This window comes from Pyrgilauda ruficollis, unplaced genomic scaffold, assembly GCF_017590135.1.
Source record: "Pyrgilauda ruficollis isolate IOZ18807 unplaced genomic scaffold, ASM1759013v1 scaffold56, whole genome shotgun sequence".
Lineage (NCBI taxonomy): Eukaryota > Metazoa > Chordata > Aves > Passeriformes > Passeridae > Pyrgilauda > Pyrgilauda ruficollis.
Window position 1 is genome coordinate 5,485,228 of NW_024527266.1, and position 23,569 is coordinate 5,508,796.

General features: G+C 40.1%; 1 protein-coding gene across 1 annotated transcript in view; it reads left to right on the plus strand.

The window, feature by feature from the left end:
* The first annotated feature begins 1,138 nt into the window (after window positions 1–1,138).
* Window positions 1,139–23,569, plus strand: part of PLBD1 (phospholipase B domain containing 1) — a 37,741-nt gene continuing 15,310 nt past the window's right edge. The window contains exons 1-5 of the mRNA XM_041481497.1: window positions 1,139–1,294; window positions 7,726–7,945; window positions 14,301–14,384; window positions 16,078–16,216; window positions 22,849–23,013. Coding sequence (XP_041337431.1) covers window positions 1,216–1,294; window positions 7,726–7,945; window positions 14,301–14,384; window positions 16,078–16,216; window positions 22,849–23,013 — 687 coding nt within the window. The 5' untranslated portion in view covers window positions 1,139–1,215. The remainder of the gene's footprint in view (window positions 1,295–7,725; window positions 7,946–14,300; window positions 14,385–16,077; window positions 16,217–22,848; window positions 23,014–23,569) is intronic.

Here is a 23,569-nt window from a genome sequence, read left to right on the forward strand (position 1 = left end):
TGACCTAACTCCTCTTTTTAAAGAGTTTTAGGGGTTCCTTGACACCCCTGAGACACAAATTATTTTAGAGCACACGTTTGCTGACACTGATTGAGAAAATTACTTTAAACAGTGCTCAGTTTTCAGCAGCTCTTCTCTTTCCAGAGTTCTTCAGATAATAAATTTGGTATCATTTTGTGAAGAGAAATAGTTACCTTAGCAATGAGTTGATGGACTCATCTTCTGGTAGATTTCTTTTCCCATGGTTCTGTCCCTGCACGTGTCTGTTACCTACACGCGACAATAAAATCAACGTTGACTACTCTTTTAAAAAATCCTGATTTCTGGTTTGAATGTTTTTTCCTTCTCTCTAAGTAAAAAGTAGCCCAGAACAAAGCGGTGATAGGTATGGAAGGATCCCTGCAGCCTGGTGACACAGTGCTCTTACCCAGGGCTTGGGGCCAAGGCTTGCTACTTGGCCTGAACTGGTTGGCATGTGATCATGTTATGTGAGGCTATTACAGGCACCGGTATCAAATTCAAACTGTCTTAAACAATTACTGAAACACAAAGTCCAAATAATGGCCCTTTTCAGATGATGGCAGAATATCCACACTGGGTGAGAAAAAAATGCAGTGCCTCAAAATGGTCTGAATCATGGGTGCAAAGGAAAACTCCAAGGAAAGCTGTAAACCCTAGGAAAAGTTCTGTCCCATATTTCTTCTGCTGGGACACACACAGCAGTAACTGTTCTAACAGGGCTGAAAGCTGCCCTTCTCAGTCGTTTCTCACAATGTGATGAAAAACGCATATTTTGACAAGGCATCGCCCAATTCCTCTTGTGTCTTTTCGCAGGCCGTTCTTGATAAAACTTTCGCCCCTTCAAGGTTAACCACCATCGGGAAGTCCAGGGGCGCCGCAGGCACCTGCCTGGGGACCCGCCTTCACTACCCTGCGAGGCCGGACCTCGGCCAGGAGCGATTCCCACACCTCAACCAGGCCTTGGGGTCTCCAAACCCCTATCGGGGCAGGAAAAATGCCGCCGCTCCCGGGGCACATCCCGGCGGCCGGCGCGGGAACAACCGTCCCCGGCACGGCCACCTCCAGCACGGGGCGCCGCGGCCGGGGCGGGCGCCGGAGGAGGCGGGGGCAGCGGCGAGACCTGCCCCGAGCGAGGGAACTTCTTAAAGTCCCGCCGCCTCCCGGCGCTCCGAGGAGTCGCGGGGGAGCGGTGGCATGGCCCGGGCGGGCGGCGGCGTGTGCCGCTGCTGCTGGGCGCTCGTCCTCCTGTGGGCGGCGGCGGGCGGCCGCGCAGGTGAGGCGAGCGGGGGCGCGGGGGTGCCGGCCAAAGCCCCCTCGCCGTGGTGGGGGGATGACAGGAGTCACAGGGGCTGCCCCGCCAGTGTCGCCAGGCGGTCGGGAGGGGTAGCCCGGCCCGGGCTCGGCTGCGGCTCTCCCGGGTACCGCCGGGCTCCGCGCTCCGCCTGTGGCAGCTGCGCCTCCGCCCCGTGCTGCCTGGGACGCGGGTGCGAGGCCGCCCCGCTCCCCACGGCGGGACCCCTCAGGCCGGGCTGGCCCCGGCCCCCTCAGGGGCTGCTCCGCCAGCGCCTCGTGCCCCGCGGCCGGGCCGGCGCGGCCGTGCTGCCTCGTGGGTGTTCGGTGCCGGCGCTTTCTAAACATCCTCCCAGTTCCCAGAAGGGGCGCGGGGAATCAAACTGGGAATCCAACAGGTGGGAAATTGCCTTGAGCTCCCAGCCGAGCTGGTTTTCAATGCCGTATGCAGGCAAGGGAATCGTTCAGGATGAAGACATCGTTGTGGTGCTGTGGCCTACGGCGTGCTGCAGCTTGTGACTAACAGAGTTTAGTGCTGCCTTGTGGGGTATAGGTCACGGTCTGCGCTTCAGAGCCCATACGGAATCCCAGAATGGTTTGAGTTGGAAGGGACCTTAAGGATCATCTTGTTCCAACCACGCTGCCTCGGGCAGGGACGCAGTATCTCACTCTTGTGCTGCTTTCAATAAATTCTGAAGGTTTTAAGGGCTGGATTTGGTGCTTATCTTCCAGGAATTTCCCAGTTAATGTATTAAGTGCCACAAACCAAGGAGAAATTCACGTAACAGTTGTTCCAATGTGTGCAAAGTGTTATAGGCGTATCATTTCATGGACAGTCCTATCTCATTGTGCAGACATACTTTCAAAACTTCACCTGGATCGGCAAAAACTTCGGTTAGGAGGACGGGAGGAAGGGTCAGCTGTAAATTATCTAGAGGAAATGGAAGCAAGTTTAGGGTATGAAGTAGTTTCACCTAATGCCTAACTAATTTCTAACATAATTGAGATACTGGTAGAAAACTACAAAGGAGCAAATAGAAATGCCTTCAGGCTATTTGATGGCGTAAATGGCTTTCAACATTGTGAATTGTCTAGATTCCGTTGTTTGGGTTTTTTAAAATTGGTTCATTTTTCTTTAGCACTTTGAATGCCTTGAGGATTATTCATCATACACTTTGGAAAATGTTTCTGGAGGATGTTCTTTAATATGACTTAAATTGAGGTGCTCTGAGATTAGTGAAGCTACTTGTTGTTTGTTTCCTCTGGGTGACCTATACTAGGTACCTGTAACTGTTTTGGCAAATTTGCTAAGCTTTACTAGTAAGTATCCTTGTGGCCGTGAAAACCATACAAGACTGAAACTCTTAATTGATAGGCCACATTTGAATATTGCTTTTCACTGATGTAAGCTCAAATTAGGGCATTAGGCTTCAAATGACAGGCCTGTTGGAAACAAATTGAAAAATTACTTAGACCTGAAATGTATAAGGAAATAGGATGAATTAAGGCCAGTAGAATAGAAAACACAAATAGCTTATATTCAGGCAGATCAAGAAAGCATTTACTCCTTTATTTAAAAATTACTGGGCTTTGTGTTAATTTCATGTGTGGTTTAAGCTAATCTCTAAAGAAACCCTGAAATACTTTCTTTTTGTAATAGATTCCAATCATAACTGTATATTGAAATCTCCCTTGTTCTTTAGAGTTATACAACCTTTCAAAAATAGTTAAAAGAATGCTTCTCAAAAAAACAAACACACGGATAGGCAGGATCAGAGGAGGTCACAAAGATGGTCAGAGGGATGGAGCACCTCTCCTGCAAAGGCAGACTGAGGGAACTGGGGTTGTTCAGCCTGGAGAGTCCCACTGCAGCCTTCCAGTACCTGGAGGGGGATTCTAAAAAGGAGGAAGATGGACTTTGCATACGAGCAGGTAGTGACAGAACAAGGGGTAGTGGTTTTAGACTGAATGAGGGCAGACTGAGATCAGATACAGGAAAAAATTCTTTACTGTGAGGGTGGTGAGGCACTGGCGCAGGTTGCCCAAGTTCTGGATGTCCCATCTCTGGAAATGTTCAAGGGCAAGTTGGATGGGGCCCTGAGCAACCTGGACTAGTGAGAGGTGACCAGGCCTATGGCAGGGAGGTTGGAACTAGATGATTTTTAAGGTCACTTCTATGATTCTATAAAAATTTTAATGAAAAAATAGGCCAAGCTCTTTCAAATTAAAACATTGAACAGAAATACCATTATTATGGTTGACCTGAGATATTTAAATGCTGTACTGTGATAATATAATCTTTACTACTGAACATTAGTTGTAGGGGAGGGTATACTGAAATCAAACCTGCAATTTTGTTCTGGATTTTTTTTGTATTTTGAAGTGATGCAAAACTAGTTGTCAGTGAAACAGGAGAGTGATACCTTCCCTATTTAGTGGAAAGTTTGTAGGCAGAATCTGTGAAGAACACCTCTACAAAAAAATAGCTTCACATTTGGAAAGCCACAGATAAAAATTAGTAGTTAAATTAGTAGTTAAGGAAACCAGTAGTTTTCATGTTAGTAGGAGATGCTCACAATTGTTAATTTAGCTTGTTATGTATGAACTAACCCGTGTTCTATTGCTGGTGAGTTGGCTTGCTTGGCAGACTAAGGAAAAATATAAATATTATTTCTCACCCCCAGACTTTGTAATTCTTTCATCTGCAAGGAAAAGAGCTCTACTCATTTCTCTAATTATAAAGTCCAGTAACCTAACTTGATATAGGTATGTTTTAAAAACAACTTATAGCTGGGAAAGGCTAAGGAAAAGCAGTTGTTGCATATTGCCAAATAAATCTTACTGGTGTTCTTAATGCATGCCAGGTGTTATTTTTTGGCTCTAATTTATTTAATAAATATTAGTAATAGTGTGCTTGTTAGATTGTCTTGGGCCATCTCCATACTGCTTTTCTTTAATTTTTCATCTTCTCTGTCAATTCTGTTCTTTTATTGCAAATTGCTGCTATTCCTTCATGTCTTCTTCACCATCTGCTTTCTTTGTGTTTCATCTCATGTCAGTCCTCTATCTTAGTATTTTCTTTAATTGCTTGTTTCCTATTCTAATGCACATGCATGCATTTCTACTTTCCCGCTGCCACCAAGACGATGTCCAGTTTTAACATAACTTTAGAAATGCCTGTACTGAGCCCAAAAGGCAGAGAACAGATTTGGTGTTTTGGCTTAAAACCCAAAGGGACCACTACCACCTCCTATATTTCTGGCTGAATATCCTTTTCCCATTATTTAGGGAATCATTTTGGCTGAAAGCAGATATTTCTCACTTGCTGTAGAAATTCCAGCACTCTCCCAGCTATAGTCCCTGTTTCTGGTTCTATGTTTGGCAGAAGGGTTGATGTATCTTTAAAAGCAAGCAGCTTGAAGGAGGGTTCCTCCCAGTCCCAGAAAGGAGAAGAAACTCTTTTTCCCAGGCTTGTTCTGTCATTGCACTTCTGCACGTCCCTCTCCCACCCCACTGGTGGTTGTGTTGAAACTCTGCATTGCTGATGCTGTGCAGTTCTCCTGGCTGGCTCATGGAGGGGAAGGGTGATTCCACTGGCCCACCCTATCCCCCAGGATTTTTACTTCTTAATTGCAGTAGATAGTGTGTGCTTTGGTGTGTTATTGAGGTTATTCTAAGCAATACTGTTGTGGAACAGTTACAGATTATCACAGTCTGATTCATAGGAGTTCTAGCAGGCTGAACACTTGGAGGTCCTAACTTTGATGATGAAAGGATGATTTGTAGGTTCATGGAGGCATTACAATTGCTTTATATGCAAAAATTTATCAATATGAATGCTGGGATAAGAGGTGCTAGGGCCCCTGCCTCACCCTCCAAAAATAAATGTAAAAATGCCAATAATATTCAATATTATTCAAAAGTTTTTTTCAGAATTCAAACAGGAATGTTTGAAAATGTGCACATGCTTCTTGTATATCTATATTGTGTATTATACTTCTGTATGGCTGTCTTGGTAAAGGCAGTTCTGCTTGTTTAGATTGAATACAGAATAAAATTGTAACAGATTAGGTGGTACTAAATGCTTTGACTACATTGTAGTGTAGTTTTTACAGTGTAGCTTGTAGTTTTAACTCCAACTGCAAGGTGAAATGAGATGATGAGTCAATGGGAAATAGTGGTTTCCAGCATTGTTGTTAAACTATAACAGCTATCTTGATGCTATTCCTTTAAAGGCTACTCAAGGTTTGTTGCAAATTATCCTTTAATTTGATGTTTCCCCTTCCCTCCCATCCTCTTTGAGTCCTGGTTTTCTTCAGATTAAATTTGTCATGTAGGGAAGCTGGGGCAGGGCAAACTCCAGGAGTAATTCAAAAGTTTCTTCAGACTTTTGAAAATAATTCTGCATGTTCATGCTCTGGCAGAACATGAAACAAAGGAACCCAGTCTGCTGTGTAAGACTACCTGTGTCAGATGGTCTGTCTGGCTTTGGCATCAGCTTTCTTCTCCAAAGAAAAGCAACAGCTCTTTTGCTTTAGGTAGACACAGTTTCTGTATAGGTGTAATAGGTATTCTGACATACCTATTTGGTTTGCAGGCACTAATAGCAATACCCAGCTGCCTTGATTCCTGTTGAATTCCAGCCACCTCTCTACAGCCTCCTGAAGAGATGGAAAGATGGTCATGGTTTGCCTTACTTTGTTCTTTCTCTTTTTATCTGTTCCTCAACACCTTTGTTTACTGTGCAAGTAGTCTCTTGCCTGCCTTGCAATGGGATTCTTGGTTGGAACCAGCCCTCCCATTTACTGCTCTGACCCCTTGCATCAACCCCTCACAGAACTTCCTTTTCGCTGACTTTTTTGGTGTGTAAGCTTTAGCTTTGTAAGGTGGTCTTTGGCTTTCATCAGTGATGACCCTTATCAGCCTGCTCTTCTGTTCACAGATTTTTCAGTCTGAGTGATTCCCATGTTTACTTTGAATCTAAAGTAGAAATTATTGCTTCTATTGCTAGAAGATAGTTAAGGAGACAGCAGAAGACTAAGCTCATAGCTGCTTGAAGAGTTACTGAAAGTCTGTTGTCTGTCTTTTAAATAGCCTCAGTACCTGGCAGATGAAAAACGTGTTTTTAAACACTGTGTTCCAAGACCCTGAAATTACTTCATCTCTGAATAGACTCATGTAACAACTTCTTCTCATAGGATGTGGGAAAAGCAAAGTCCTTTCACTACTAAAATTCTGGTTCTGCCAATGCATTTTCTGTTCTGATGAGAAGTGTCCCTAGTATGTCATGGAGACTGACCTAGTGCACAGTGCTGCAAAGCCTAGCTGGAGGCTGCTAACAGATGTCTGTGCCAGGGTTGATACTGGTCAGCATCTTCCTTGATGACCTTGGTGATGGGGCAAGTTTGCTGATGATATGCCAGAGGGCTGTGCATTCAGAAGGGCTGTTTATGAATTTATCCGTAAAACTTTTCAAATTATTCTGGGACCTCTGACATATGATTTTTTCCAACTCTTCTCACAGTGATGTAGTAGTGGTTTGATCAGTCATGCTTAGAGAGCTGATGTAATCACAGCCCATCTTAGAGAGGATTCAGTTAGAATTGTAGGGCATGGGACCTTTTTGATTTTGTTGTTGTTTGTTTGGTAGTTTGGTTTTGGTTTTTTTTTTTTCCAGAAAGCAGTTTACATTGCTCTCTGTTCTTCAGCTTTGCAGGATTAAAACACAACTAATCAAGAATCTATTTCTTAAAACAGCAGTCCAAATCGAACTCTGAGAAGTCTATTGCCCTTCCTTCCTGTTTGTATCATGCTTGGGATCAATTCTATTTCAGATGCATGACAGACACTGTGTATCTTGTAAAGGACTCCATACCTACTTTTGTCTTTGTCTTTGTTTGTGATCCACTGAGTCCTAGTGCTTCTGTTATGCCATCTCAGGGATTGGTTCCCCAGATGGTCTGTGTAGAAAGTTTTTGCAAGTTTTTGAATCTTTAGGTGGAAAATTAAGTCAACAGTAGTTTATAATCCTTTGCAGTTGCTAAGGCATGCTGTCTTCTAAAGTTGCTTTCAGTAAGATTTGTATAGACTGTCTTCTGAGCCGGGTAAGGAAATACTTCTCAGAGTTTTATGTCAACATTCTGCTATGCTGGAGCTGTACACTGAAAGAGTTGTAGAAAACTTCCAGAAGAATAACATGAGAATGTTTAGTTGTGAGCTTTGTAAAACTCCAGTTAGTCCTCATGCCCTTTTTCAGTACATTAGCATTAGTGTTGATCTCTGTAGTAGAACTAAGCCTGATGGAAAGCTATGAAATTAACATTTTAAAATTGCCAAAACACTGTCTTGACATTTCAGTATTGCATAGGAAACACTTATGTTTGTTACCCTTATCTCCTTTCTTCTCCACCACAGAACTCCGCTATGCAACTGTGTACTGGAATAGAGCTGAAAAAATACTTCAGGTCAAGAATACGCTGGACAGGAGTGGAGATGCTTATGGCTTCTACAACAACAGTCTACAGACAACAGGCTGGGGAGTCCTGGAGATCAGAGCAGGCTATGGCTCTCAGACCTTAAGCAATGAAGATATTATGTATGTTGCTGGCTTCTTGGAAGGCTATCTCACAGCTCCGTAAGTACCTCCGGAAGCAACTCAATTCATGACACTTCCAGTGGATTTCTGTACTTGTGAGGTTTTTTGTTTGCTTTCATTGTCCTAAATTCCTTTCCATTTAAACTAATGATACATTTTGCATCTGTGTGCTATTCTTTTAATTAGTAGCAGGTACAAAGTGTAGCTTCATTATGGGGTCAGTATGTGCCCTCCCCTTCTCATCCTGCAGCACTTCCCAACACCTTGGTGGGATAGATGGGTACTGTATCTGTATTACTGCTTAAGTAATGTAATCACAAAATAATGTAAGTGTAACAAAGTGCATAAGGAGTAGCAAAAAGTGTGGTTATTTCCCCAGCTTGTAGTTTGGTGGCTGATCCGGCAGTTGAGAGGAGCTCAGGCAGGGAGAAATGTTGCTAGCAAGGTCTGCAGGGCTTCCTTAAGGATGTTTTTCAGCAAATATTGTCAAGAAACTGCTAGAGACCAGATACTAAAACTTCACAGTGTGGAGAGTTGTCTTGGCCAACTTAAAAAAAGAATAAATATGCACTATAGACCTGAAAGCAGACTGGGGTATGTCTAGAAGGATTAGTGTTCTCCTGAAAGCCCTGAGGGACTGAGCCTTTCCCACAGTGCACATCTATGAAAAGTGAGAAAATTTTGTACTTGTTACAAATCCAGTGCAGGGTTTTTTTCCTAAAATAAAACAAACAGAAAAATCCATAACCCCAAAAAATAGCCAACCAAAAAAATTAACCAAACTTTGTTCTTTCTGTGGCTAAGTTGGAAGACGGGATGACGCTATGAAATATTCATTGATAGCAGATGGCGGTGCTGGGTTGGACTTCATGATCTTAAGGGTCTTTTCCAATCTTCTAAAAGATTCCATGGTTCTCTATAGCTGGTGATACAGCTAAGAACATGACATGTGGCTTGTTGTTGAATAAGTTCCATCTTTTGCTCTATCAACACAGTCATAGGAAAAGAAAAATTCCAACTTTCTGATGCTGGGAGAAGTTTGCGATGGCTGCTGTGACCTGACGTTTTGGCTTCACCAGCTTTGCTTTCAGAGGACTGAAATAAATACCCATAGGCTGTGTTGCACAGGCCAGCAAGGGAAGGTTGTCTGCTGAACATTTGTCAGATATGGCTGCTGGACAAGATTATATTAATTTAATTACTGAGATATTTTAAGATCAGTTAATATTTATGGATAGTTCTCTGAGCATATGATAATGTGACTCTCTAGTAGGTTTTGCTGGTGAGGCACCTAGGTCTCTGGAAATGTATAAAAGAAATTCAATAAAGTAATATTTGTCAATAACAAAACACTTTTGAGAGAGTGAAGGAGTCCTAAAGTTTATAGTACACAATCTGTACTCCAGACAGGAAAGGAAATTAAGTTCTTCAGGGATCTGTTGTTGGATTATTTGGCGTGAGAGGTTATTGCCTTGCACTATTCAGTCAGTTTATGTAAATTGTCCCTGAATCTGGGGAATGCTAGCATTGTATTTAGAATATTGTTAAAATTGGGTATTGTTCAGCCAGTTTTTTTTCCTAAGGCTTTACCTAGGTGTGTTAATCAATAGGTGACTAAGCTTAAGTTTGGTCATAATACAGGTAGCCCAGTCCATGCTAAGCTCAATTAGATGGCAAGTAGTGCTGTAGTAGGAACAACTCACACCCTTTCCTCTTCTGCCTCAACAGTAGATTTATGTGTCTGTTCCTTTTAATGTGGTTTGAATGTGAAAGAGTGTCTGCAGGGATTTATCTTCTGTCTTATTCTAGGCTAACTTTCAGAGGAAGGAGGTTTTCTCCCTTTTTTTTCCCCACATGTGTTAAGTGAAGATTCACAGAAGTGAAGTTATCCAAGTTATTCTGCTCAAGGCTTTTGCCTTCTGCAGGTCCTGTGCTTACTGAGGTTGGTTCCCAGCTGTGGCTGCTGTTACTCTAGGGCTAACAGCTCCAGCACTGAGTGGCCCTTTGTAAAGGAGTGCATATAGCAGAACCAGTAATGAACAGAAGTGAAGCTGAGGGTTTGTATTAATGTGGAAAAGTACGGCTTGAGACTTAGGCTTTTAAGCAAAATGGGGAATTCAGCTGTTTGAAAGGAGATTAAGTGCAAGAGTGGGTTAAGATGCAAAACCAGAAGTAGCCAAAGCCTGTCTTTTCTTAGGAGACTTTTTGAGAAAATCCTCCAAGAAATCCCCTGGCGAGTGCAAAACCTGAAAATGCTTGCTCTCAATGAGTATCAAATATTACACATACTGTCTGAGTTTAATTTTTTTTGGCTATTTCTTTGCCCCACTGTCCATCTGTAACTGCAGTGCAAGTGTATTTCTCACTTAGAGTTACAAACAATTTTTTCTGTCAGTTTGTGTAAAGTTATTTTGGATAAAGAAGGCTTCTCCAGAAGCTAATACCTTTTGAAAATGTTTCAAGTAAGGAACAGAGATGAAATAGTGGTGTACTCACTTGACCCTTGATAAGACAGAGAACCTACTACTTCAGGTTTTAGCTGCGTTACCTTGATGGGTTTTTATTTGCCAAACTGCAACTAATGAACCCTTTTATAGACTGTGTTTGCAATTTCCTAAATTGCAAGAGAAGTGAGAACTCCCCAAGTCTGCAGATGTTAAGATTGCACTCAGAACTCCATTTCTCCTTCATCTTGCCTAGAAATTTAGAGAATCCTAATTAACATGCAGGCAGATGTTCTATCTGTGGGACAGTTAAACAAGTCTTCTGGAGTAAAACTGGGAAACAGCCTTTCTCAATCAGTAACTCTATTCCCATCAGACTGCCTGGCCCATTTAGCCTGTTTTAGGGAAACTCTAGCACCATCACAACTTTCCTTAGAGAAGGTGTCTTTAAACACTCTCTTTTGCACATGTTGGTGTCCACAGCTCCAGCTTCCCTTTGAAGCTCTCGGTAAGAACAAGGGAGAGTGTAGGTACGTGTTTAGCTTTGGGGAAGGCTTTATTTGCGTTGTCAGCCACTTAGCTGCTGGAGTGAAGACTCTTATGTGCCTTACCTGAACAAGCACCTCAGGTGGTTCAGACACAGCCTTCCAATGTGAAAACTTTGGGTGTACTTGGTAACTGAAGAGCTTTTTAGTACATGGCTACCTGTAGTCTGAACAACTCCATGGTCTCCAGCTGTCCTGCATCCATATGTAATACAACTCCATGAAGCAGACCCAGCGTGGGTCTTTGTAGAAATTCTGGAACTCCTCCTAGGAAGAGCTCTGATGTGATGCATTGATGGGATGGGAATGTTGGTGCCTGAACTCATGTTGAAGTACAGTTTCCTGCAGAAGCTGTTGGATGAGCTGGAGGTCCAACTTGGCCTGCAATTTGGAGACCTTCAGGAATTCTCAGCCAGCTGAGATCTCACATTACTCCTAGGGGATGAAGGAGAGTTTCCAGACACAGCTAGGCCTTTAACATGTAAGCAAAAGAGTGACAAAGTATCTCTCTTAAAAGTATATGCCTTGCCTATAGTAGGAACCTAAACAGTCCGTAAAATAATGAGATTTTTTAAAAAAATCAAAATACGAAACATGCTAGAACTGTTTTATATTGGATTACTGGGGCATAATTAATTTCAGCTCTAACTGTATAGGTCAGTGGTAGAAAAAGCAATAGTCAGACCAGTTTTCCAGTGATGGCAGAAATGTAAGTCTTCTCTGGAGCATGCTTCATCTTTCTAATGCTGACACCTGATTCAGAGTATGAGAGTATCCATATGTTTTTAAAATGCCTAGTTAGACATTGGATAAATTGAATCCTAGTGTCTGGGGATCCAAGCACTTGTTTGTATCCCAAATCTCTCACCTTTCTGCAAAGTCCAGTCATATCATCTAGCCAAGGTACTTGCTCTGGCTTTCTTAGATATGAATTTTCTTTCCCCATTTCTAACAGAGAAGTGTTAATGAGGCCTGACTTTACTTAGTGGCACATCTTAGAACACATCTAAATCTGTGACATTATTTTAAATCAGTTCCAGTTGGGACATGCCAGGTGCCTAAAAACAGTATTTAAATTTGAAGCAACATTAATTTTACTCTTTCCTCATATAGCCTCAGCTGACTGGAGTCCTGTCATCTTCCTTGCTAATTTAAAGAAGGACTCTGCTTTTCTGGTTGTAGGCTTGGAATTCTTGTCCCAGAATAATGCCCTTACAGAACACACAAGCCAGGCACATAGAAGCTTTGTTAAAGCAAAAAAAAAAAAAAAAAAAAAAAAAAAAAAAAAAAAAAAAAAAAAAAGCCTGAAGAGAGCAACTGGGGGAAAAATTCTTGATAACCATGATCATTAAAAAAAAAAAAAAATCAATTCCAGGAATTGTCTGTCCTCTGTCAGCAAATAGGATTGAAAGCCATTAAAGAAGGCGTTTTCAGCCACAATTCTAACCTAACCCAGTCTCTACATCAGTCATGACAGCTTAAAGATACTGCTGCTGCAAAATCTGCCTTGTGTTGCATAACCTCTGAGTGCAAAACAGAGAGTAGATCTGATGGTTGAGTCGGAAGCCTGGTTGTTTGTCCTGGCTTAGGCAGTGGTTAGGGCAGTATCCTAGCTGGATTTTATCTTCCTCATCTGGCTCTAATCCCTAAATGATCATCTGCCAGATGGACCAACTTGTGCTATTTGGTCCTCTTCAGTGACATGAGACTCTGATTTCTAGTATAGACTATGTTGTGCTTTAGCTCCCTTACTAAAATTACTTGGGATTTTTACGTGCCAACTTCTCTGTGAATATGCAGAGGTGGAGAATATTGCTCTCCAATTTTCTTGCTGTCTTCTGGAAGTAGGTTATGATATTTTATGTAGTCTTGCTTTACATGGGAGACAGAAAACTCTAGAACTAAAATTGTTGCTGGAGCTGCAGTTTTGTGAAAAATGTAATGGTGCAAAGCTGTTGAATGCTCCCCTTTTGTTCCAGCATCTCCCTTCCACAACCTAATTCAAACTACAAATAAAAACAAATCACATTTTTGTGGATTACTGTATTGCCTGAATGTGTGAGACAATTGGATTTGATTGTCAGAATGGTACCAGAGCTGAGATAAGAAGCAGCAGGATCATGCTATCAAGTTCATGCAATTGTCTGGGAATGGGGCAAGGGACAGAAAGAGGGGAGAAGGTCAGTAGATGATTCTCTAGTCATCAACAAACTGTTCTATCATCTCTATCTGTATTCTTTAATTATGTCCTGAGGGAAACTGGGAAGAGCTTCTGTCTGCATCCCTCCCAGAGGAAGCTGCTCTCATAAGTTTTATTACAGGAATTTTGCTGGCATGTGCTTTCCTTGAGGCTGGTATCTGTTTCTCAGCACTGTTTTCTTTCTCTCAGCACTTGGTAGGAGATAAATGTACTGATGACGGATGTAATTCTATCTCTATCAACTCAAGACCTCAGTGAAATAATTCTCTGCTGATGTTCCCCTTTTTTTTTGTTTGTTTTAAATTTAATCAGTGACTGAAAAAAAATATGTTGGTTAAATTTGACTCACATTAAGAGAAATGTTGAAGTTTATTTTGGCTTGGATCAGACAATTACATTTCAGCTAAAAAGGAAGGGTGACTTTAATTCTGGTCTCCTGAGCATTTTTTTAACAGCTGATTTCATCCTGAAGTACTTCACTTCAAGAAAAAAAAAGCCCTAACCAACAAGCAACAAAGCCCTTTCAACTTTTGTTTTTAATAGTTAATGTGTATAAAACAGCTAACTGAATTCAACAACAGAAAAAAACACAAGAATTTTGGTCTCCATGAAGCTGAATGTATTTAGGGATGCCATGAGTGGGAGTTTCTGTGGTAACTTGTAGGATTGTCTTATACACACTTAAAAATGGAGATACTTAGCTTAAACAGAAAGGAACATGGTTACTGACAAGTAAAACCTGCTAGATATCATGCTGAAATTCTCTCTCTGAAGAGTGAAATGAACTCAATCAGCCCATTATATTACCTTTGCCTATGTGGTTCTTTTGATTCCAAATAGCATAGGTCTCCAGAAAACTATTTTTGTTGTGCTTAAATTAATGTGATAATGCTTTCAAGGTGCTTCTGGCCTACAAACATTCCCTGAATGTGCAGTTTTGTTATGAAGTAGTTCAGTCTCATTCTTGCTCATCTCTTTCCATCGTGCAGCAGTTTGAGCAGTCATTGGCAAGGTAATTTATTTTAAATCACATTTTAACAATCCTTTTGTGTTACTTTTGCTCTTTGTCATGCACTGGAGTGTTTTCTGTGAGTAGGAAAAACTTACTTCGTGGACTGTGTTGCTTGTTTGTCAAGGCATGTTAATTAACTGGTTGGTAAACCGAAGATGCAAAGGAATAACTCCGGTTACTCTTGTTCTTTCAGGCAAATGTATGACCATGCTGCAAATATGTATCCACAGCTAATTAAGACTCCCACCATTCGAAGAGGAGTTCAGAATTTTATGGCGTATGTATTTATTTGCTAAAAATAAATCAGTCAAGACTTGGAGTTGGAGGATGAGAGAATTTTCAACCTTTTTTTATTCTCTTCCTTATGGGCTGAGGGAAACATATGCTTCCTTTCCCTCTGATTGAATGCCATTATTATTAAAAGAAATTCTAAATATACATGAAGAAGTGCATATGCCCTTCCTTAATTCTGATTCTTTCAAAGAAATGTTTGAGACCCTTGCTGCCAAAGGATGGGGAAAATGTCAATGAATTCTGAAGGTCATTCTAGTAAAATTCTGGTTTTGAAAAGTTGATATTTTCAATATTGCACTGAACAGTGGTCTCCTGACAGCTTAATCTTTTTGCATCTTTTCTTCTTCTGTTAGGTTATTTTAATCTCCTTAGACTTGTGTTTTTATTCCATTACAATACTTGTTTGAAATGGTCACTTTTGGGAACTATTTTTTTCTGTCTCTGCCTTGTCTTGCCCTTTCCATAAGGGGTTGAATATCTGATTGTTATTGCTGTGCATATATAAAGCTAATTGGTTTTAGCTTATCCAAAGCATAGAACAAAGAATCTTCGTACTCCCTTGCTATCATTTTTCAGCATTGCTGTGCTTCTCCTTATGAGAAAAATGGGATAGTTACCTATATCAATGTGTATATGTTTTTCCTAGAAAGACACAGCATAGCAGCTGTATTCCCCAACATGCTTTGCTGGATGAAGGGGGCAATTCTAGGTGGCCTTGTGTTGCTTTTCTATTGTCTCTATCCTTAACTCCTGCATCACTGCTTTACTTTATAGCAGTTTTGCAATATGGATTGCTGTGTTGTCTTGGAAGTCCTTAGCCCTAAATGCTCTGACCATATCCCTATTTCTTTGGACATACTTCTTGCATCATGTTGTTTCTAGAAAGCTAACTCTGGTTGGTTTTCTCACCCATATGCTGCTGGAAGAGTTTGCTTCTGAAGGTTTGTCCTCTCTATTTTGTTACTTTACATAGTGCTGGATGGATAGATACAGGAGGATAGAAGAGGCCAGCATCTGATTCTCATTTCCTGTGGTTCTTTTGTGGCTCTTTGTGCACAGCAAAAGAGAGAATTCTGAGAGATCCTTACAATGTTGGTGGCTCTTGCCCTAAGGTCTGTTCAGCTTGTGTTGCCTCATGCTCTAAACCTGGGCAATTTGGCTCCTGCCTGGATCTGGCACAGGGTACAGTTGTTTGGCCCCGCACCTGCTACTCAGAGGAGCATAGACGTGGTTCTCAGGCAATGTTTGAGCACCACCAGCAGAAAGCCCTCATTGCACTTGAACCTGCGGAGAGAAGGAGGCTCTTCAAATGTCAGTCTATTTTTATTCTTAAATAGACATTTAAAAGGGAATGTTTCATCCAACCTATCAAACACTTGTTTCCCTTTACTGACTAAATTTGCTATAGCAAAATCCTCCACAAACATGAAGTCCAATTCCTTCTTTGACACTAAAATCTGGTAGAGGCACGTGATTGTAAGGTATTTTGCTTAAGTCTGAACATTTACACTTGAATTATATAATGCTTATATCTTCAGGATTTCCAAGGCATGATTTACCTCAAATCTTCAGTAAGACTGGACCATCTGGTCATAACGTATTTTTCCCTTCCCTGCATTATCAATTATACTCTAAAAAAAACCCAAGAAAACCCCAACCTGTTTGTTCCTCTGCAGGAAGCAAGATCAATGGACAAGACAACAAATCAGAAATAACAAGGATGACCCATTTTGGAGGCATGCTGGCTATATTGTTGCACAGTTGGATGGTCTGTACATGGGAGCCCTTGAGTGGGCTAAACTACATAAACTAACAGTAAGACTACTGCACCTCTTTTTCAGTAGCTGGGGCTGGGATGTCAGTGAACAAACATGGAAGAAGGGGATCCACTTTTTAAAAATAAAAAACAGAAATAGGATACTTAGTGGCAAGTATGCCTTTTGCATGCCATTCTGCAAAATCTTTAGTGGCTGTTCAGTGTAGATAATGTGACTGAGCACTTGACCCATGTAACCACAGGTTCTTCACAAGGGGCTTGGAACCCTGGGCACTCATGTGCTGATTAAGTTGGGGGTGGCTTTTGTATCCATATGAATGTTGGAAGGACAGACACTTCTAAAATGCTTGTTGCTGTCACTTTGCAATTGTTATTAAGCAAATGACCCTTTAGGTATAAAGAGTACTTGCAATAGCATGAATTAAAGCTTTAATTCTTATTTCCAAACATTGGATTTCAAATCCTAAAAGCCTTTCTATCTTAGAGTATGTTTTATTTTACTAAATGACTTCTCCTTTTCTGTTTTTTTACGTCTCAAAAATATATGGTTACAAAAGATATGTTCTGTGTTGTGGCAGGTCAGATGGGGTAGATTTTGGGGTTTTGTTGGGTGGTGGTTTAGTTGGCTTTTTTTTTTTTGTTTTTTCATAATTTGCTTTTCTTTAATTTCAGTTAGAATTGTATTCCAGATCATCAGCTTGTATGTAACAACAGAACTCCTTTAACTCCAGTAGAGATATGGCAATTATAACGCTGTTCTAAAGTCTAATATCTAATAGGTTTTTCAGTGTGAGAGGAAGGACTTGAGTAATTGTAGTTGACCTTCTTACCTAGGTTAATCATACCAAGAATTTTGAGAAGTTGGGAGTTCTGAATTGTAAACAGTTGCATTTTAGTAAAATATACATCTTTCTTGCATAGAAGTCACTCTGGGGCTTTCATGAATGGGGAGCCAGATAAAACTGGAAAACTGGAAAAAAAAAAAAAGCATTTGTAATAATAATCCATCCTGAGGTACCTGAGTTTGTAGGGGAAGACACTAGAAACCTTGACTTTCTAGGAAAAGAGCACATTAATGTCCTTTTGTAACTCATGTATCTGAAGAGCCCTGTCAAGCTCATCAGGTTTTTGGTTTTTTTGCTGCTTCAGAATCTTTTAGATTCATATGGGGAGAAGGGAAGAGTGCTGGCTTGTGTCTGAGTTAATTCTTTGTAGCAGGCATGTCCTGCCTGCAAAGTGTGTTCCCTGGTGCTTGCTTATTTAACTATGCATTTGATACTAAAAAGCACTGACCTCTGAAGTGTTTGAATAATTTTTATCCTCTTTTTAGAGAGCTCACAAGCATGTCTATATAAAAAGGGTGCATTTGGTGAAAGTTCCAATGTGTGGCTCAGGCTGAAATGTATGTGTCCTCCATTATCAAATTATATGCATGAATTTTTCTTTTTCTTTTCCCAAATGTGCGTGCAGTAGTTGGTGGGATTTATTTTGACTCTTTTCCATGCCAGGCACAATTTTAGCTTTGGACATTATCACCTATGTTGAGATGCATATACTTTTATTCAAAGCAAAAATGTTCACTGTGTATGTATTTGTTACTGCAAATGGTGCTGCTGTTTTCTCTCTTTGCCACAGCCACTAAGTTAACATCAGTCCTTGTCTTTGAGTACATTCTGGACAGCTGCTCTTGCAGCTAGGTCCTTGGTTTTTCTTGGCATCAAAATGATACCTGACATTCTGTAAAATGTTCTGTAAAAGTACAGGAAGTTCATTTTGTTGGATACCATGATGCTTTTCAAGTACTTTTGAGAGATTAGGCTACCACTGTGTGTGCATATTTATTGCTGTTAGGATCTCCTTCAGGAAACAGAGCTTGAGGGCTGTTGCTGTGAGCTTACATGGGCAATAAAAACAGGTGCAGCTGCAAAGCTTCTGGCTAGTACTCTAGCTTTGACACATCCATTTATCTGAGAATCAACTCAGCTTCTGTGAACTGTTGGCACTTAAAAGCCCCAACTAAACTCACAAACCAACCTAACAAGCAAAAACACCACCAGTATCGTCCTTATTCCTTGTGATTAAAGAAATCTACCATCCAAAGCGAAAATAAATTTACCTAGTAGATGATTTTTTTTATTTATTTTTAAGTATTGTACTTATTTTTAAGTATAGGTTCTATTAACCCAATCATTTTGATTTTTTTTTTTTTTTTTTTTGGACAACAACTCTTGCAACAGATTTTGTTTGTTTGTACTTATTTTTAAGTATTTTACTTATTTTTAAGTATTGGTTCTATTAACCCAATTGTTTTGATTTTTTTTTTTGGACAACAAATACTTTTCTGTTACTCAATTCTCAAAATAAAACAATCAAAGAAATTTCATACTGAAAGTCTCTGTAACAAATTCTGCATGTTTTTAAAAGCAAATCTCATTCCTATTGCACATTTTCTTCAGTGCTTTGAAAGTCTCTTCTTACCTCTTTCCTTTAGTAGATACTATTTTGTTTCATTAATAAAATAATCCTTTCCATGTGTTTATTGTCTTTGGATTATCATCATCAGGAACAAGTTTACCTTTTGATCTCTAGTAATTCAGTAGTTTGAATTAATGGTGGTAATGAACATCAGAAATATTAAAAATACCTCTTGTATGAATTAGGGCATTTTTATTTTCCTTTTTTTTACCCACACTCAAACAAAACAAAAGAAACCCCCTAAACCCCAAACAAAACCAAGCCAAAACTCCACATGTGACAGTCTGTATTTTGTTGCCTGATGTTCTGATGTTCTACTTGCTGTTGGGAAAGCTACGTGTACTTCTAAATTCAACACGTTATTCTGTATACATAGAGGACAATTGTTCCCACTGTCTTAAGCTTAAAATAAGAGTAAATGCTGTAGAAGAAAGGCTAGGAAGGTTTTCCCCTTAACTCCCAAAACACCAGAGACATGAGAAAGAGAAGGGGAAGAGGAGATGAGTTTCAAGGTTCTGATGTTTCCCTGCACCATGAATGATCATACATAGACAAGATGCTCTCCTGAACACTAGAAGTTGTTTGGTTGACACGGATAGGCAAAAAGAGATAAAGGGGATGAAGAAAAGGAACTGTGTTTACAAAGTCTTTGAATAAACACTGAGCACTGGGCAAGTTGTATAGAACTATTTCCTTTTCAGGAGAATGAAAACAAGCTGTTTCATAGCTAATCCGCTTTTAATTTTTTAATTCTGTTTTCTGGTACTATGCGTGGTAGTTTGAAACCAGAGCCAGATACTTCTTAAGTGAGAGTTGGCTTATGTGCACACAAGTAACTCTGAAATGTTCTGTTTTTCTGCTCTCCCCTAAAATTCAGATTGCTTTACTTGAATACTGTAGAACCACTGTGTCTGCCACAAGTAACTGAGCCTTACTGCAGAAAGAAAATTTGGGCTTTTAATGGTTTGATAGTAGCACTAGTATATATGTTTTTGTTCTTTCTGAAGGAAATGCTTTGTATTGTATTGTTCTAAACTTTGGGTTTTCATTGCATGGAGTCTGTCCTCCTGAGGACTACTTTAGGTAGATTCTTCCATTAAGACCTGCATGAAGGCATTGTAAACATCTGTATTTTGAATTTGATATTTACAGGTATCATTAAGAGTGATGTCAAAATTTGAATACATCTTTATGTTAAAATGTGACATTATTCCATCTGGTTTAGCAACATTTTATATCCAGTAAACAAACCCAACCCTTTTGTCAAGACAATTTCTGAGGGAGGGGCACTCAAAGAACATAAAGCCTTTTCATCTGCCTAATGCTCTTCCAACACTGTGATTAATCTTGGGCTTGTCTACGCAGGGATATTACTCTTGAATAAGGAGGTGTCAGAGTTTTAAATACTAGAATGACTCCAGGATAGTTTTGTATTTGTACTTCCTTATTTTGTACTCAGAGTGCTCAGGCTTGGAGAAGTTACTGGAAAACAATTGTTATTCAATAACTTGCCTATTTTAATGTCCCATGTGAACAAGGCTTTAGGGCTGGTTCTCTCCTTTCTGCTGTCCTTTGTAAGTTTATTTCTCCCTTCCTTGGATGTAACTCAAACTCAAATGGATTTTTGTTTTGCTGTTCAGGACAGCACCCTAGAGGAGGCACACATTCTCACAGAAGGATTTTGATGTGGCTTTACACCTCTCTGCTTTTCAGTTTAGTTAATTCATTCTTCTTCAGGATCTAAATGATGTTTATAAGGAGTTTTTCTGACATTGCTGTGTGAGATGGGAAAAAGCGATTACAAAAAAATTGTAATGTGCCCTCTATCATGCATTGTTATGATGCAGTTTTTTGGGTCTAATTCTTGCTAGTGGACACTGATTAACTCTTCAGAGAGAAGATTTCTCCATATATCCTGGAAATCAGCTGTAGTTTTTCCAAAACTGGGGCTCTCAGCTGTGTTGTGGCAAATGCTTCAGACCACTCCTGAAATTCCCAGATTGGGCCTGCAGTGTGTCTTCTGTTTGAATGCATTGTTTTACTGAGACTCCAGAGGAGCACAGTGCTTATGTGATGTCACATCAGACAGTCGTAAACACAAAACCAGGTTTATTCAAGGAGAGTCGTGAATTTTTGGAAATAAACTGGAACAAAATTTGCTTGACCCTCAAAAAGGGGATGAAGACAGAACTCTGGGGGGTGCTTAACAACCTAGTCTCTCTTTTGCATATCTGATATTTTTGGTGGCTTTGGCAGCTGGCAGCCTAATCTCACCCAGTGCCTTAGGAATTTGCATAACCTGTGCTTTGAGTGGGTCTTTCCCCTGCTATCCGGGCACCTTTCTGTGCCTATTGTTCTGAAAGCTTCATTGCCTGGTACTTTGGTTCTAATTTGAATGGGCTTCCTAATAGTTACAGAAGTTTTGATTTGGAGTGATAGTAAGAAAGCACAGACGTGAAACTTTTAAAAAATACATAGGCAATTCTGACCATTGCTGTAGCAGTATCAATGTAGCTACGTGTAGATATTACAGTGAAAGCGGGTTTTATTAAGGAGAATATGGAGTGGTAGCAAATTGATATCAAGTACAATTAAAATATCTTGATTGCTGGAGCAATCTCATGCAAGCCAGTTTGCTCCCTTCCTGGTGGTACTGTACAATGATGCCTGTGTGAATCAGACATTGGAAAATGGCTTTTTCTTATTGTGTGATGGGTTTTCAGTGCAGCTGGATGGGGAAAATGGTGCTTAAACAGTGCCAAGTCCCTCTCTATGGATTCCAATGAAATAGGAGTTGTGACTGGTTTGTAACTGATTCATACCCCTAAGTTGCTTAAAACTATCCAAAGACACATCTCTTGATCTTGCTCCCTGTTTGGATCTTTACAGCAAAAACATGATGAACTAAAGCAATGTAACACATTAAAGTTTGTTTTGGATTTCTCCCTCAAACTATAGCCACTGTTGGGGCCTTCTACCATGAATGGTTTTAATTGTCAGAATGGCTTATTTCTCTTGTTTGTAAACATTGTGGGAAGGTCTAATTCCTTCCTATGGGATACGTGGACTGGAGTTTACGTGATTTCTGGTTTTCCTCTTGATTATTCTTTTGGCCAAAGCAGCAGATGGATAACACAGAATTCAGAAATCAATATTTTATATTGAATATATTATATTCAATATAAAAATATTCAGAATACTTTTATTCTGAATAAAATGTAAATGGATTTGATGCTGTTTCATTTTTTCTTGTCCCCCTTTACTGGGGTTGGTAGAGAGGTCATCTATATGGTTTAGTAACAGGGTTTTAAAATTTTTTTAATATTTGTTATTATTTATTATTAGGATTGTTTTTTGGTTTTTGGGTTTGTTTTTTTTTTTTTTGCAAGTAATGTGTTTCTTTGCTAAATGATTATGTGGCATTATAAAATTACTATTCACAGCACCACAGTGATGTGTGTTCTGACTTTTTTTTTCTTAAGCCTTGCCTAATAGAAGGCATGGTAAAAGCAAGAACAGGAAAGATTTAGAAAATGGTATTTGAAGGTTGAGGTTAAACCACTATTAAGCTCTTATTTTTGAAAAGGCAAAGTAAGAGGAGGTTCTAAAGAGCGTGTTGCACAACCAGCTGTGTGTAGTTAACCCTGTTAACCCGGGCTAGCTCCAACCATAAGGAGTTTTCTAAAGCACATAGCAGAGTGCCTTTTGACTGACTTTCTTTATTCAGCTATTTGATTGGTATTTATTACCATTTTTTCCCTCATTTTTTTTCTTCCTCCTCAGTCCTGAGGATATCTTAAATTGCAGTGTTTATAAAAATCTGAGAGCTCCCAAGAGCATTAGTGGAAGATGCTTCAAAGACATCTAGATAAACAAAAAAATTAAATTTTATCGCAGTAAATCCATAACAACGGACTGATTGGTGTGCTGCTTGCAAATACACCCTAAGGTTTCTTGAGTTACAATTACACCTTCCTTTTCGCCTTAGAAAGTAGCATTGGTAATGCCACTACAAGGGCCAGAACCTGAAAGTTTCCTCAGTGCTTGGTGCCATACTGAGTGTGAGCATCTGGGCCTTGTCAGTAGGCATTTCATAGACCATACAAGAGATTCCTTCTTGAGAAAAATCAAAATTCTAACCACTGAAGCTGTCTTATTTCTCAAAGTGGTTTTTGTAATCTTCTCCTTTATTCAGCCACTGAGCAACTTTGATGTCCAGTTTCTGAATGCAGTGGGAGACCTGTTGGACCTTATTCCTGCATTATTTGATTATTCTGCGCGGGGTGGACAATGCAATGTGGATTCAGGAGGCCATGGGAGATACCAGTGGGACATGGGACACTGCTCTGCACTGATCAAGGTGAGCACCAGAACTTAATCTCCAGTGACTGTGTTGATTTGCAATGTCATGAGTCTGCATTTCTGGAGTCTTCCCCGTTCATGTTGCATGTGCATAAAGAAACTTCTGTCAATGATCAAGATGTATATATGCAGTTGTCATTTGTGCCTCTAGGATTTTGAGTCCGGTTTTTCTCACTTGTGTTCAAGTTGAGGGAAAAGACCAAACCAAAACCACGGAGATGGGTGTTGAAAAGCTGTTAGAACTACTAGGGAATGAGGAACTATCAGGGAGAGGAGACTGGATGAGAATAACTCATTCACCTAGAGAAGTGAAATCTGAAATGGGGTGTTGTGAGTGACTACAAATACATTGGGCAAATAGGCAGGGAAAAAAGGAAAAGGATAATTTAAACTAAAGGACAGTGCTAACATAAAAACAAATGGAGGCAAGTGACTGATGTTTTCTGTTAATAGTGATACCTTTGAATGGCTTTCCAGTAGGAGTGATGACTGAAAAAAAAGCACAGTTTTAAGATAAGTGACTGATGCATCATGGTGGCAATTACATTTTTCAG